The sequence below is a fragment of the Aristolochia californica genome, unplaced genomic scaffold (genome assembly GCF_029961685.1).
Source record: "Aristolochia californica isolate CCGP_79_NKW_82.1479 unplaced genomic scaffold, dmAriCali1.0.hap1 SCAF_7, whole genome shotgun sequence".
NCBI lineage: Eukaryota > Viridiplantae > Streptophyta > Magnoliopsida > Piperales > Aristolochiaceae > Aristolochia > Aristolochia californica.
This window is the reverse complement of record NW_027182268.1, coordinates 32,833,405-32,847,940: the sequence shown is the minus strand read 5'-3', so window position 1 is coordinate 32,847,940 and position 14,536 is coordinate 32,833,405. Positions and strand designations below refer to the sequence as shown.

At 36.5% G+C, this 14,536-nt stretch overlaps 2 protein-coding genes across 7 annotated transcripts in view; one reads left to right on the top strand and one right to left on the bottom strand.

The window, feature by feature from the left end:
* Nucleotides 1–16: 16 nt before the first annotated feature.
* LOC137936780 (gamma-glutamylcyclotransferase 2-1-like) lies at nt 17–3,997 on the bottom strand. 4 transcript variants are annotated; one of them, XM_068781652.1, is made up of 9 exons: nt 3,666–3,997; nt 2,603–2,721; nt 2,412–2,488; nt 1,962–2,018; nt 1,817–1,873; nt 1,675–1,715; nt 1,480–1,551; nt 1,289–1,368; nt 17–460 (listed from the first exon to the last, which is right to left on the bottom strand). In XM_068781652.1, exons 2-9 carry the CDS (start codon nt 2,709–2,711, stop codon nt 282–284), a joined length of 672 nt encoding a protein of 223 aa, XP_068637753.1. In that variant the 5' UTR covers nt 2,712–2,721; nt 3,666–3,997; the 3' UTR covers nt 17–281. The 4 variants fall into 4 exon arrangements, with proteins under 4 accessions (XP_068637753.1, XP_068637754.1, XP_068637756.1 ...); XM_068781653.1 differs by having other exon boundaries at nt 3,810–3,997; XM_068781655.1 differs by lacking the exon at nt 3,666–3,997 and adding an exon at nt 3,200–3,278.
* Nucleotides 3,998–13,112: 9,115 nt separating this feature from the next.
* Nucleotides 13,113–14,536, top strand: part of LOC137936041 (oligouridylate-binding protein 1-like) — a 28,285-nt gene continuing 26,861 nt past the window's right edge. Inside the window, exons 1-2 of one of the 3 annotated variants that reach the window (XM_068780549.1) lie at nt 13,119–13,178; nt 13,434–13,600. In XM_068780549.1, the coding sequence (XP_068636650.1) occupies nt 13,484–13,600 (117 nt within the window). In that variant the 5' untranslated portion in view covers nt 13,119–13,178; nt 13,434–13,483. Of the gene's footprint in view, nt 13,601–14,536 lie in introns of all 3 variants that reach the window. The other 2 variants (XM_068780548.1, XM_068780550.1) reach the window with 2 other exon arrangements.

Genomic DNA, 14,536 nt, shown 5'->3' with positions numbered 1-14,536 from the left:
TCTCTTTGAAATTTAAATTCAAAAGAGTATTGACTAAGGTGCCGAAGAGGTCACAAGTAAGAAACACAAAACTACAGAAAGAAATCTACTAGTTTCTATCGTTGGTAATGTGTTGCCACATAAGTCAAAATTCCCTCTGCCCAGAAGAATGGAGGCTACGCTAGGTGTGATGTTAATAATGTCAGAAACAGAAGCGAAGGCTACCGGTGGCAAAAAAGGTCAGAGAAGGGGCTTTGATTTTTCTCTCTTGCTAATCCGTCTCAACATTCCTCACTTTATGACTATGAGTCCATGGCGATGGGTTCGGGAAAAGAATGGATCTGCATTTGCATGAGTGGCAAATCTGGCAAGAGAGGAATGTGAACACCAGTAATTGCCTTCTTTTCTATAGGCCTGGCTCCAGCACTGAGGATTCTCCTGACTTCGTTTGCTAGCTGGACCACCATTTCTTCTACATGGCCTGTTCAAATAAATAAGGTTGTTAGAAAAGAAAGAAGCAGGTAAACCAATTGTGATTTGCACATACATGGGAAGTCATTGGGATACTAAATTGAACTCTTGTTTTTAAGGGTCTGTTTCGAACCCACAAAGAAGAAAAGAAAAAGGGAAAGAAAGTTAGTTTCTATTGCTTGGCAATAGAGAATAAGAGAAAAGAAAATAAAAGAAAAAATCGTTTTCTCTCTTAGTTAATAATTTATGATAGAATTTGGAAAAAAAAAAGAAAAAAAAAAGAAATTTGAAAGAAAATCTTAATCATATAAAATTTAAATTATTACTAATTTTATTTTATTTTTCAAATGTATTCAAACATGAGAAACTATATTTCTCATCCAGATTTTCTCTCATTTTCCATGGGCATCCAAACAAGAAAAAAAAAAACCTATTTTCTTTTCTCTCTCTTTCTTTTTTCTTCCTTTTTTCTCTCCACTTTATGTGTTCCAAACACAGCCAAAAAAACCGTAAAAGATGCAATCATTCAATCACCAATGATAGAATGACATGTAAGTCAACCATTGCTGCTCAACTCCAAAATTCTAACTATTCCACTGGTGACATCTAAGTGTCACCCAACTCTGTAAGAGAACAATATTTCAGCTTTTTTGTGCGACTTTGTGGCATCTCCCAATTTTGTGTTTGCTTCCAGCCTCCATGTAGGAAGCCACAACTGCTTTACTCCAAATTGGGTTTCTTGGTATGTGCTTCCCTTCTCATTTTTTTGGGGTTGTTCTTATCTTTATTACTCCAAGTTGACATAAAAATGTACTGTTAGCTTGCAGGAAAATCTTACCAATGTCGAGCATGGCCTTCTCTAATGAGAAGAGATAGTCCCTATTGTTACCACACGGACCAAACGCCGTTGATATTTGCCTGGTGATTGTAGAGGGAGACAGATCGAGTGAATAATTAAGTAATCAGCTATTGCAATAATTTAAAGAAGAAAAAGGAGAAGAAACAAGTTGCTTTTCATTCTGACTTTACCTAGCCATTTCATCCAATGGGGCCGGACCTAAGTAATACTTGTTTGTTTCTTTATCAGGAGTAGATGTGAATCTGTTGAGGTGAAGGATCTCCGTTAGTTCAAAGAAAATTACCAGAATTTTGAGGCATTGTGTCTGAAAATATGAATAGTGAATTCAAGCATAATTAGTACCAGTACTATTGGTCAGTACTTACACTATTACTTCTGTTACAGCCGGGTTAAGAATATCTCCCTCCTGAAGATAAGAAGACCACATACGTTTAAGGAATTTAAACAAAGAAAATGAAACAATCATTTATAAATATCAGTAGGGCAAGAAAAGAATTCAGCACTTACCACATAAAAATCAACCAAAGCCTTGTGGTCATACTCGCATTCCCTTCTTTCCAGATACTACAAAAGTACAAACAAAGTTTACTCAATGACAATGTATTAGGCAGAACTGATGGCACTTCACACTAAGCAAGAATAGGAATTGAACCTGCATTGCTTCTCTTTCCTTTTCTGGGCCTCCATTTACACAGAAAGCAGCACCCCACTGTATAAGGTAAAGCAGGACATAAATCAGACAAAGAGAGCACATAAAAAATTATGAATTGAATGCAACCAAACATACTGAATGTCTACATCAAGGGTACAAATTTACAACAGTATTCTGATTTAGTCGGCAAACATGTGACTTCATTTAGAGTGGTTGATTTTCACCAAACCCACGATAGGGCTAGGATGAATTAGTCGATAAAACTCTGGTGATGGATGGAAACAAAATGAATTACTTAAAAGGGCCAGAACGAGAAAAAAAAAAATTGCAGAAACTTTTGACTTTGTTTGTTATCATAGATGTAAAAGTGGCTATTCATGAAATACGAAAGAAAATACAAGAACCAGTTTCAAGGGGATAATGAAAAGAGAAGGGATAAGTTCTACTCACGCATATGGCTCCTTCACTGGCCTCCAGGGTACAAGTTCTTGCTGGCTTTTCAGGAGTACCTCTATGATCGATGCATGCTGGAAGGTTCAATCGAAACATGGTTAAAGACCTAGTCTATCCTCATGCTAATTTTAGTTAAGTCAAACACGAACACATTTATGTTTGCCCCATAGCAGGTTGCAATGTCTTACCCAGATCAAAGACACGCTTGTAATCCTTGATGAAGCCAATTTTCTTTTCATCAAATTCAAACCCTGGGTTCCAGACCAAAGAACCGTAGCCAAAGACCCACAAAACCATGTTTATGAACCTGAAAATCACATATTGAAGAACGTAGGTCATCTCTTTAAAGGCAACAAATTCAAGTAAGAGAAGTACAAGACGAAAAAGTATAGGAAATCAGAATACAATGTTACTGCTTCGAGCGTGACCACAGAATGCACGAGCAATTGTGGAATACAGAAGGAACTCAAGTGAAATGCGAAATTGAAATCTGTTAAAAACCATTGGATGCGAAAATGATTCGATAGCAAGAAATTTCGCCAGCCAAAAATAGCTGATAATTGGGGTGAAAAAAGGGCATACGTTTCTATCGTATTTCACTCCATCGACCTGGAAGAATCTACGCGAAATCCAGTTCCACGATAGATAAATCAGAACAACATGACAAATTGGGAAATACGATGACTCTAGCATGATAAATACATCGAATAAATGAAATTTGTCCATAAATATTAAATACATCTGAAAAATCGAAAACAGATCAATAAATGACACGGATTTTCGACCTTGATGGTTTCTTTTAAAAAGTAAAAACTGTCGTATTGCGTCCTCGTTCTCTAAAACAACTAGGGTTATTGACTACTACAAGATAATAAGTACCCAGTGAGAGGCAGAAAGAGAGAGAGAGAGAAGCGTTTTCCTCTTTCTACATCCCAAAAAAAAAAAGATAGTACATAAAGCAGAGAAGCATTTTAGGATAAAAAAAACTGACAGCCAGGTATCTACGGCGTTAGGAGTAGGACTAAAAGCAAACAATTTCATCTCTCTACCGGCTGCATTGCAAGTAAGTCAATCGTCACAATCAACGTAAAAACATTCGTAATGCGTCAGTCAGATCTTAATGCCATGGGAAATTGCTAAAAGGAAAAAGAAAAAACATAGTGGCATACAAAGTTACAAACCACAGATAAATCGAAACAATGTTTAAAACAAATGGCAAAACAGTGATGCAGGCCATCAACAACGTCGTACCAGAAATTCGTTACAAAAGAGGAAGGTATGTTGATCCGAAGATTCCAAACTGAATTATCACGAAGAGAAGGTCCTCTCGGTAACTCGAAACAATGTTCAGCAGATTCCTCACCACAGACCTCCGAGTTTTATCAAATATGTTACCTTTCTTTTCAAAGGAGCTTCGACAGAGACGAAACACAAAGAAAAGCAGAGAAAGATGAACAGTTTCCTTTCTCTCGTCTCTCCTCCCTCCCGGTGTTTCGCTCTCCTCCCTTGCGCTTCTTCGGCTGTACGAGAATGGTGGTGCTCGGGGACGGAGAGAACTTAAAGGGCACCGGTGAGTGCCACGTCAGCACCGATGATTCCCAGAAAATTCGTATCCGTTCCCGATCCGGATTGTCCTGATAAGCCACCGTACAGTCACGTGGTAAAATAAGCTTAGGGTTTAGGATCTATTAACATGTGCGGTGCAGATCTAATGCCACGTCACTCGGCAAGTCTCGAAGATGAAAACGTGGACGTTCCTGATGAGTCTCGTGGACCGCGTGACGACGAGTCTTCTTCTTTATTCTTTATTAACGGAGAGTCCGGGGCGGAATGCGCCGTTGGAACAACCGTTGATTCAAATACGGTTGGCAGTGGGGGAGTCTCGGTCTTTGGGGTGTCCAGGTTCAATGTATCTGCAATGACTCGTTCCTTGATTCCGGACATACATGGGTGGGTATCCATTTTATGCCTGCAAACAATATCATGCATTTATTTTTAATTCGAATTTATTAAATTATTTAATTTCATAAATAATATTGATTTAAGTAAATACTAAATTTTATTTTACAATAGATAGTAGCGAGTAAAGGCTACTATCTTAAATGTTTTTACCTTTTTTACTCTTCTAGTTTAATTTACCATTGGACCTTCTATTTTTATTTACTTATCTAGTTATTTTTTATTATATGATATAATTTATTTTTATTTTTTAGTTTATTTAAAAACAATATCATTGTCTATATTAGTCAAAAGAGAAAATCAAATTATGGACACTCTATACATGTTATTTGAATAATTTTCCAATAAAAATAAATATTATTTGATTATAGAACCCATCCAATGTATGGGAGTTAAGATGGTAAGCAGTAGGGATAGAGATGAGGTCAATAAGAAATCTATTCTTGCTTAGGTCTATGGAACCTACTAATTTTCAATCAATTATTTATTTTTCTTTTAAAATTATTTTATTTTAATTTTTTAACAATTTTCCTAATTTTCTTAAAATCTATATTATTATTTTTATTCATTTTTTAATTTCTAATTATTTAATTAAGCAGTATTCTATGGTATTTTTTAAAATAAAATCTATGTTATTAATTATTTAGTTATTCTATATTTTGTGTCACATGTAATTTCCTATATTTTATTTAAATTTATATCATTTGCAAATAATTGCTTTGATAACATAAGTTTTCTATTGCATGGTTGTTCTTTTACACATAACCATTTTTGTTTATTAAATTACCCAACTTTTAACCTAGAAGGGTCAACAAGCGAACTCAATTGAATCATTCCAGCTTGGCACACTATTTGCCTACTTCAAAAATAAAATGAGAAAACCCCCTTTTCTTTTCATCTCTCCACCCCCTTTCTTAGTCTCCTTCTTTGCTCCTCCCAACAAACTCTCTTGAAAATTACCTCTTTCATCTTAATTTTTTTGTATCCTTGCACTCTCTTTTTTTTGGGTGACAGCAAGAGGGAGGGAAAGAGAAAAACTATCCCTTGTTGGGTGACAATAAGAATAGAGAGAAAGAGGACAATGGTTTCCCCTTTCTCTACACAAAATCTTTAATCTCTCTCTCAGCTTTCCTCCCTATTATGTGGAATGGAGGCGAAAAGTCTTCTCTCCTCAACATCGTCTATTTCTCCCGTCAATCCTATTCTCTTTCATTTGATTCATTCTTCAAACTTACTCTTTTGGACATTTGAGACATGTTCTAGCTACTGAAAAAATAAAAGACAATCCTGGTTCCCTCTCCAATATAATTGTCTTCTTCTATCTTCTTTCACTTGTTATCACCCCCACCAAGTATTTGTAATTTTTCTCTACCCAACATCGGGAATGCATGTAAAATGCCAAGAAAAGATGAGTCTCGGTTCTTGTTTGTCTTCGGTCGCTTCTTCTATGTTTCTCCTTATTGTGGTGGTTGCCAATACTCTAGCCAAGATTGAGAAGGCATCTCTTATATTGCAAAAGTAGGGAGAGAAATGTACCACTACAAAAATAAGAATATAGTAGTTAGTTGGGATGTTTTTTTTTTGTATAATGATATCAACTTAATTGGAAAGTATAATGATATCAACTTAATTGGGATCTTAAAAACCTATTAAAACATAAGTAATTGGTAAGGAAGAGGCAATATTTAAACATTACAAATTGTTGAAAGAAAGAATTCAATTAGGCAAACTATGTTCAAAACTCAATCCTATTGAACAATGTTGTATTTCGCTCGAGGTTGTTGTTGTTTATAGATGTTGCCATTATTCTTGTGATTGTTATTTAGTAATGGGCAAGTTAAGAATGAAAACTATGATATGCAAGGAGAAAAAAGATTACCAATTGGGTTATTAGGTCTTGACTAACTCCTCTAAGGGGGGGTTAGTCAACATGACTTAGGACATGATTTTCATGCGCATTACTCAGTTCATGTCCTAAGGTCGTTAGGGAGCACCAAACTTCGTGTCATGTACATGATCATCCATGACTCAAGAGATCATATCCCAAGTGTAAACGGCGAAAAGTGTTTTCTGCCCAATTTCGAGTATCATGTACATGACTCACGCGCGGGGCTCTCTCTAGCGCACACTGTCTCGCTCATTTCTACTCATTTCGGTCCCGCACCCCTCTCTCGTTCCTGCAACCCCTCTGTCGTCTCCCTAAACCCCAAGCTCTCTGCTCCCTCTCTTGTCTCCACCGTCCCTCTCCAGTCTCCCTCTCTCCGGTCTCCCTCTCTACGACCTCCATCTCTCGCTGCGAACGTCCTTTCGGCGTCCTTCTCTCCATCTCGGACTCGCTCTCCCTCTGAACCTCCCGCTCGCTTCTCCCTCTCTTTTATGCCTCTCCACCTCCCTGTCTTCTCTCTGTCTCTTCTCCCTCTTTTATCCCTTTCGGCATCTCACTCCCTTCTCCCTCTCGCTATTATCTTTTCCCCCAAAATACCTTCCGATTTCTTGCGATTTCCCCTATTTCGGTTTCAATTTTCTTCAATTTTGACATTTGGGCTTTGATTTCTTAATTTCTACTTCGATTCGGCATCGATTTCCCCATTCGGCTTTGATTTCAGTCGTCGGCTTCAGTTTTCCCCAAATTTCATGAGGTATGAGTAAACCCTAATTTTTTTTCTGATTAAATGAGTGTTGTATTTGATTTAATTTTAGTTTAAGTGCCTAATTTGGGGTTATTTGTGCATAATTGTGGGATTTAGTGTTACGGTTAGGGTCTAAATTTTTTATTAGGGTTAGGGTTTAGTATTTTTAGGGTTTGGTGCTCTGTATTTAGGGGTTAAGTGTTTAGGGTTAAGGATTTTATGGTATTGTTAAGGTTTAGTTTTTTTTTCAATTTTTTTCAGTTAAGGTTTATTGGGTGATAGGGTTTAGGGTTTGAGGCTTTTAGGGTTTTTAAGATCTAGGGTTTTTTGTTTAACTTCTGAAATTAGGGTTTAGGGTATAGGGTTTAGGAGGTTTTGGGGGTATGGGGTCTAGGGTTAGGGTTTAGGGTTTAGGGTCTAGGGTTTTTTTAAGGTTCTCAATTACGGTTTACGTTGTTTAGTCCAGTTCAAACAAGGTTGAGTCACCTACACGAGTGTCCATTAGCCAACGAAACCTGACCCCCATCACTAACGAGGTACAGTTCGTAGTGACTATGAAGTCATATGGGGCTCTACCAGGGGTGTTCGGTGAATTTGACCTTGATGTGTGTGTGTGTTTGCTTTGTTTAGTGCATGTCCAATGGAAATAGTTGATTAATTTTTGAATATTTTAGAATGTTGTTTAAAAATTTTGAAGTGCTATGGAATGTTTCTGTCATGTAGTGAGGAGATTCGGGTGTTATAAATATCCACCACATGGTATTTTCTTATTTGTGGTTTTTGTTTTCGTGACGGGTAATGGTTGTCTGATAAAGTTTTTTCCATGAGGACAATCTCGGTTTAGGGTCTAGGGTTTTTTTTAAGGTTCTCAATTACGGTTTACGGTGTTTAGTCTAGTTCAAACAAGGTTGAGTCGCCTACACGATCGTCCATTAGCCAATGAAATCCGACCCCCATCACTGATAAGGTACAGTTCGTAGTGACTGTGAAGTCATATGGGGCTCTACCAGGGGCGTTCGGTGACTTTGGACTTGATGTGTGTGTGTGTGTGTGTGTGTGTGTGTGTGTGTGTGTGTGTGTGTGTGTGTGTTTGCATTGTTTAGTGCATCTCCAATGGAAATAGTTTATTAATTTTGGAATTTTTTAGAATGTTGTTTAAAATTTTTGAAGTGCTATGGAATGTTTTGCCATATGGTGAGGTGATTCAGGTGTTATAAATATCCACCACATGGTATTTTCTTATTTGTGGTTTTTGTTTTCGTGACGAGTGATGGTTGTCTGATAAAGTTTTTTCCATGAGGACAATCTCGGTTTAGGGTCTAGGGTTTTTTTAAGGTTCTCAATTACTGTTTACAGTGTTTAGTCTAGTTCAAACAAGGTTGAGTCACCTACACGGGCGTCCATTAGCCAACGAAACCCGACCCCCATCACTGACGAGGTACAGTTCATAGTGGCTATGAAGTCATATGGGGCTCTACCAGGGTGTTCGGTGAATTTGTACTTGATGTGTGTGTGTGTGTGTGTTTGCATTGTTTAGTGCATCTCCAATGGAAATAGTTGATTAATTTTGGAATTTTTTAGAATGTTGTTTAAAAATTTGGAAGTGCCATGGAATGTTTTTGCCATGTGGTGAGAAAATTCGGGTGTTATAAATATCTACCACATGGTATTTTCTTATTTGTGGTTTTTATTTTCGTGATGGGTAATGGTTGTCTGATATTGTTTTTTCCATGAGGACAATCTCGGTTTAGGGTCTAGGGTGTTTTTAAGGTTCTCAATTACGGTTTACGGTGTTTAGTCCAGTTCAAATAAGGTTGAGTCACCTACACGGGCGTCCATTATCCAACGAAACCTGACCCCCATCACTGACGAGGTACAGTTCGTAGTGACTATGAAGTCATATGGCGCTCTACCAGGGTGTTCGATGAATTTGTACTTGATGTGTGTGTGTGTGTATTTGCATTGTTTAGTGCATCTCCAATGGAAATAGTTGATTAATTTTGGAATTTTTTCAAATGTTGTTTAAAAGTTTTGAAGTGTTATGAAATATTTTTGCCATGCGGTGAGGAAATTCGGGTGTTATAATTATCCACCACATGGTATTTTCTTAGTTGTGGGTTTTGTTTTTGTGATGGGTAATGGTTGTTTGATAAAGTTTTTTCCATGAAGACAATCTCGGATTTAGATTGAAAATGACTGCAAGAAAACAACCAAGTGGTCGACCATATGACTTTTGGAGCTTTGAAGAAGACAACAAAATGCTCGATCTTTTAGTCGAGCAGGTATATATGGGGAACAAGTTGCCCAATGGGGTTTGGAAGCACGAGGATACCCAAGTAACAAGTTTTCGGTGGCAGCGTGCATTAGAATCCATAAGAGCCGCATAATTTCGAGATGACATAGCAACTTGCATGTGGAATGATAACTAATGATTGTATCTTTTATTGTTTTTTAACATGTGTTGTTTTTATGTACTAAACTTGTAATTTGATGATTTTAATACCAATCACGAACTGGTTATTACAATAAAACTTTATTACATTAGTAAAAAAGTTGTATATTTATTTATATATTATATTTATTAAAATTTATTACTATATTAAACTAGATATTTAAGTCTGGTAAATAAAATATAGTTACAATATGCATTTGATCAATTGATTAATTTCAATTTTGTGGAATATATATTATTAATTAATACTACGCCATATTACGTTTTTAATAAAATAATTCTTTATTTACTCATTATATTTATTTTTTATTTATTGTATTATATTAGTGATTTAATAGTGGTAATATTATGTACAAATATATAGTGTATTAAAGTTATGATTAGATCAATTTTTCCTCTTAAATCATTCATTTTTAGGCCATAGTATATCATATGTTATTAATAAATTAATAGCTAAACATATTGCTTTCGTTTTTGTTATTTATAACGTTATTTATTTGTTACTTGTAACTAATCATGTTCGTATTTCATTGGCTCACGTAATTACCATATTAATGCACAATAACATATCTAATTCAATTAATAAATATATTAATATATTTTAATTATACATTAAATAAGTTATTCGTGTAATAATAATGATTGTTTTACCTAATTTGGGGTTCGAGGATTATGTTGTAATTATAAGTGTATTGTACAGGTTTATGGATTCTTTTATTTTTTATGTTTTTCTAATGAGTGAGCACTATTCACTGGAAACTATTTTTCTGTATATGAAGGCATCAACACTAACACCAAGTATGAAGATGATCTTCATATACATGACTGACATGATCTTCATGTTGGACGTGAATTTGAACTTCAAAAATCTATTAGGGGGACCCTCCCCTAAATAAGTATGTCACTTCAATTGTAACTTTGAAGAGGTGTCGCTTAACACTCATCTTATTGCCTTAGAGAAATCTGCAAACACTTCATAATGATGCATTTCTATTGTTTGTACTTGAGCTTCAAAATGTGCTATGATCTACTCTTCAAGGTCTTTGGAAGTCTATTCTCACTTGCGTGTTCTTAAATCTCATTGATGATATCCCTCTGCAAAAATGCACATGCTACTTAAATGAATAAAATATACTTCCATGATTCTTGCTAATATATCCAAGATAAGTAAGATGGAGTGGGCATAGTGTTCTTTTGTTCATGTGAATCAACATGTGCCTCCATTCTTCAGCCATCCGCTTCATTCTATTGCATATGCCTCGGGGCCCATAATTTAGTAAAAAAAACAAGGTTTTACAATTGCAAAGGACTTTGTATCAACAAGGACTATGAAATTGGTCACATTTTCAATCAAATAAGCAGTGATGCCTATGTTGAAGAGCCTATAGCATACACTAAATGATTTTTCAGTAGTGTTCTATGCATATAAATCTCCAATATGCTTTTGTATTGGATATCTAGGACTTGTTTTCTAATCCATATGCCCTCTTTTATGTGATATTGAGTGGTCAACTAGAAGTAGAAGCTACCTGCTAAGTGCATTGTGAGTAGGGTCACCTCTAGTACATGAAAGTCAAAATTGTTGATTATGTTCATGCACATGTTTACTACAAGTCATTTTAATTAGATGTTCATTGATTACAATAGTAATTAAGGCATATGATGGTATATTCCATCAACTACTTTGTCTCAAGAAGTCTAAAGAAGAAGGGAAGAAAGGAGGCTTTTCCTCTCCTTCTCTTTGTACAATTTATTAACTTTTAATACCTTGTCGCCCTGCTCGGATGACTTCCCCTTCCGGAATCCGCCGCCTGTTTCAATTCCACGGACCTTTCTCCAGACTCCGGGTGCAGGACGATGTGGAGGCGCTGAACGTCGTCGGCACTGTGTCCTTCTTCTTTCCCCCACCTTAGGCCTGTAGCCAAAGAAAATTCCTCCTCTATCCGGCTCGTAATCTGCAGAGGACGAAAATCCCCAATCAGCACAAACGGCAACAGGAAAGAATTTTTTTGCAGAGAAACAGAAACGGAAATGAAACGAATGCGAAGTTAAAAAGGACTAGAATGTTGACTTCGAGGTCGCTTCTGGTCTTCACCTCAGAGAGACTGCGCTGCCGGACGGTGAACTCTCCCCCCGCCGGGAGGAGTCGGTAGCCTTATAAGCCCATACGGGAGCAGTTCCCACGATCGCGGCAGATGCACGAGGACTTCAGGGACGTATCATTCCTCAACCCGTGTTAAAGAGAAAGAGAACAAAAAAATCTTTTCTTTTGTTTGGTTGCCCACGATAACCTGGACCAGCCAATGACTGTGGGACACGTGCGCTACGACGTTGGCCTAATGTGGGTAATTATTATTTGAGTTTTTTTGACGGTCCTCCTTTCCAAATCGAAAAAATCTTTCGTCTTTCCCTCCAAGGGATACTTCAAAAGCACGGCACAATTACGAAGATCGAAGCGTGGCTCGAAGAAAAAAGAGTTTTCTGAGGTAAACACCTTCAACACTTGATCTCATGCTTTGCCTTGCTTGTAGCGTGCTGCAACTGTTGGATCGATTCTTGATTGGATTTTCGTGATTTTGTTTTCTGTAAACGTTTCATTTGGGCTTCCAATCGGAGTTAGTTTACTCACTATTGTTCTTCTATCTTCGGATGCCTTTCTCATTCGTTGCTTGTTCGAACTTCAAATCCGTTTCGTTCCTTTGAGCGGTTAGTGGATATCAAATCCCTATGAGTTTGAAGCAGTTCGCGACTGTGGTTGTAGTTTGTCAATTCTTCAATTGTTTTATGAATTTAGTTGTACGTGATGGATCTTAACTCTGTGTTTTTTCTTTTTCCGATTAAAAAAGATAAAGCTGTTGTTGCTTCTGTCTGTGCTTAAATTGCGTCTGTGATGGTATTCTTTCAGTCTACTTCGAAGTCATTTTTACATTTCGTCATTGGGCTGAATTGCAGGTTTTGTGAGAGAGACATTTTTCATTTACTAATTCTTAACATCCCGTTCAATGATGTCAACCTGTGTATCATAGATCATTTGTTTTCTTTTACATGTACAGATCGTGATGCACTTGTAAGTTGTAATTTCCTACTTTTGTTTTGAACAGAACCCTTTCTTTCGTCTTCACCACAAAAATGAATGCGTCTCTCTCAAAAAGTAGTTCTTATCGCCCTCCGACAGCATGATCATCCCCGGTTCTAGTTTGTAGCGGGAATGTTGATCTCATTTTATACACATATATTCTCTCTTTTTGATCCGTGTCGTCTATTGACTCTTTATTGTACTGTTTGATTGATCCAGGTTCTTTATTTGATGATAAAAAGATAATATTTTTTTTATGTTAGTACGCACAATGGACACTGTAAAGTACCGAGAGAATTTTTATTAATAAAATATTTTGATAGATTTGATTTTTATAATTTTTACTTAAATTTTTTATTAATAAACTAAAAGTTAGATTTTAACTTGCGATAAATTACTTAATATTTAAAAATTAAATTATATTTCACTTGCCGTGTGGACTAAGCTATAATCACATTCACAATTTCGAATATAAAAAAAAACATTATTTTCAACTCCCGACTATACCCTCCAAAAGGATCTTAAATTACTGAAGAGTCTGCCTTTCTAATTTCGAACCACCGCTGCACTTCTCTCCCACACTTTTCTTTCACTTGATAGGAGGGGGAAGAACACGATAGACTGTACAGAGACGAACCGATCAAATTGTATTCATCTGTTCCGTCTTCTCTTTCTACTTTCATTGGTCGTTCGTTCGTTCCTAGGATTCCTACTCGGGAACCCTTTCCATTGCCTTGATATTCAGGGGGACTATGCATCTTGCCTTCCCCTCCCTTCTTTTAGGGTTTCGGTTCTGAATTCACATTTGGTAGCCTGATTCAACTTCTATTTTCGCGGACGACCTGGAGTTCTTTTCATCGGCGATTCTAACAAGTCCCTTCTTATTTTGTCCGTTCGATTAGATTCCTCGAGTTTTTGTTTTCTTCTGGAGAGCGTTTTGAAGGGTTGGAAAATGCAGCAGAGATTGAAGCAGCAGCAGCAACAACAACAGGCTTTAATGCAACAGGCTTTACTCCAGCAGCAACAGCAACTTTATCATCCCGGCGTCTTAGCCGCAGCTATGTCTCAGGTTGACTCTCGCCCTGTGTCGGACCACTGAACGCATTCTCTTCTTTTATGAAGTTATTTTTCTTTACTTGTATTTTGTGATTGTTTTTCTCTGAAGTTCGAGCTGATCACCAAAGTCCCCTGGGTCTCCAAGGCATACCAGCTTTCCCCTTTCCCAACATTGTAATATATTTTATCTACTCAACCGGTATATATTGAAATTTTTCTTTACGAAAAACCGACTAAGTATTTACCCACCTACAAAAAACGAAAAAAAAAAAAAACTGAGTAATGTATTAACTATTTTTTTTTTTGAAGAAGTGTGTAAGTAGTCATGTATTAACTGTTAAGATTATGGACATGAAATATAACCCTGGAGAGTGTGTGAGGCATCACTCCTTTTCGTCAATAAATAAACCAAACTGACATTAGTTATTATTTGCTTCTGATAAGTAAATAATTTTTTTTATAAAAAAGAGTTTTTTTTTTTTTTTAAATTTGCGTTGGAAAATATAATGAGTAAACTTCATCATTCTTAGTGAAGAATGGCTTCTGCCTCAACCTACCTTATGGAACTGGTGAAGAGTGTCTTCTTTTAGTAACTCCGTAGATACCGCATCGGAGTGCTGTGCTGTAGCAGCTGCTGCTCAATCTATTAATTATAAGATAGCATGAACTCTTGACTGTTGTTTTATGGTTGAATATCAACTTGACACATTCTTTTAGCACAAAAGATTGGATATCTGATTAAATGAACATCTTCATTTTGCTTTATTCATGATTCAGATTGTTAATGTAAACCAGATAATTATGTGTAGAGAAAAACTGGTCTATGCATTTTAAAGATTGTTCGATCGTTCCCTCTATATGATGGAAGTGTAGCTACAAGCTTTAGCAGTGGAAGATAATTTACCTCTATACGGTTGTTTATTGAACCTCAAAGTTGCTTTTAGAGATT

What these genes read in the sequence shown, in the direction of transcription:
- LOC137936780 (XM_068781652.1), bottom strand. Translation starts at nt 2,711, where the DNA reads ATGGTTTTGTGGGTCTTTGGCTACGGTTCTTTGGTCTGGAACCCAGGG. An exon ending in AGGAAAGAGAAGCAATGCAG is followed by an intron (nt 1,874 to 1,961) that starts GTTCAATTCCTA and finishes GTACTTTTGTAG; the next exon opens with TATCTGGAAAGAAGGGAATG. An exon ending in CTTTGGTTGATTTTTATGTG is followed by an intron (nt 1,716 to 1,816) that starts GTAAGTGCTGAA and finishes TCTTATCTTCAG; the next exon opens with GAGGGAGATATTCTTAACCC.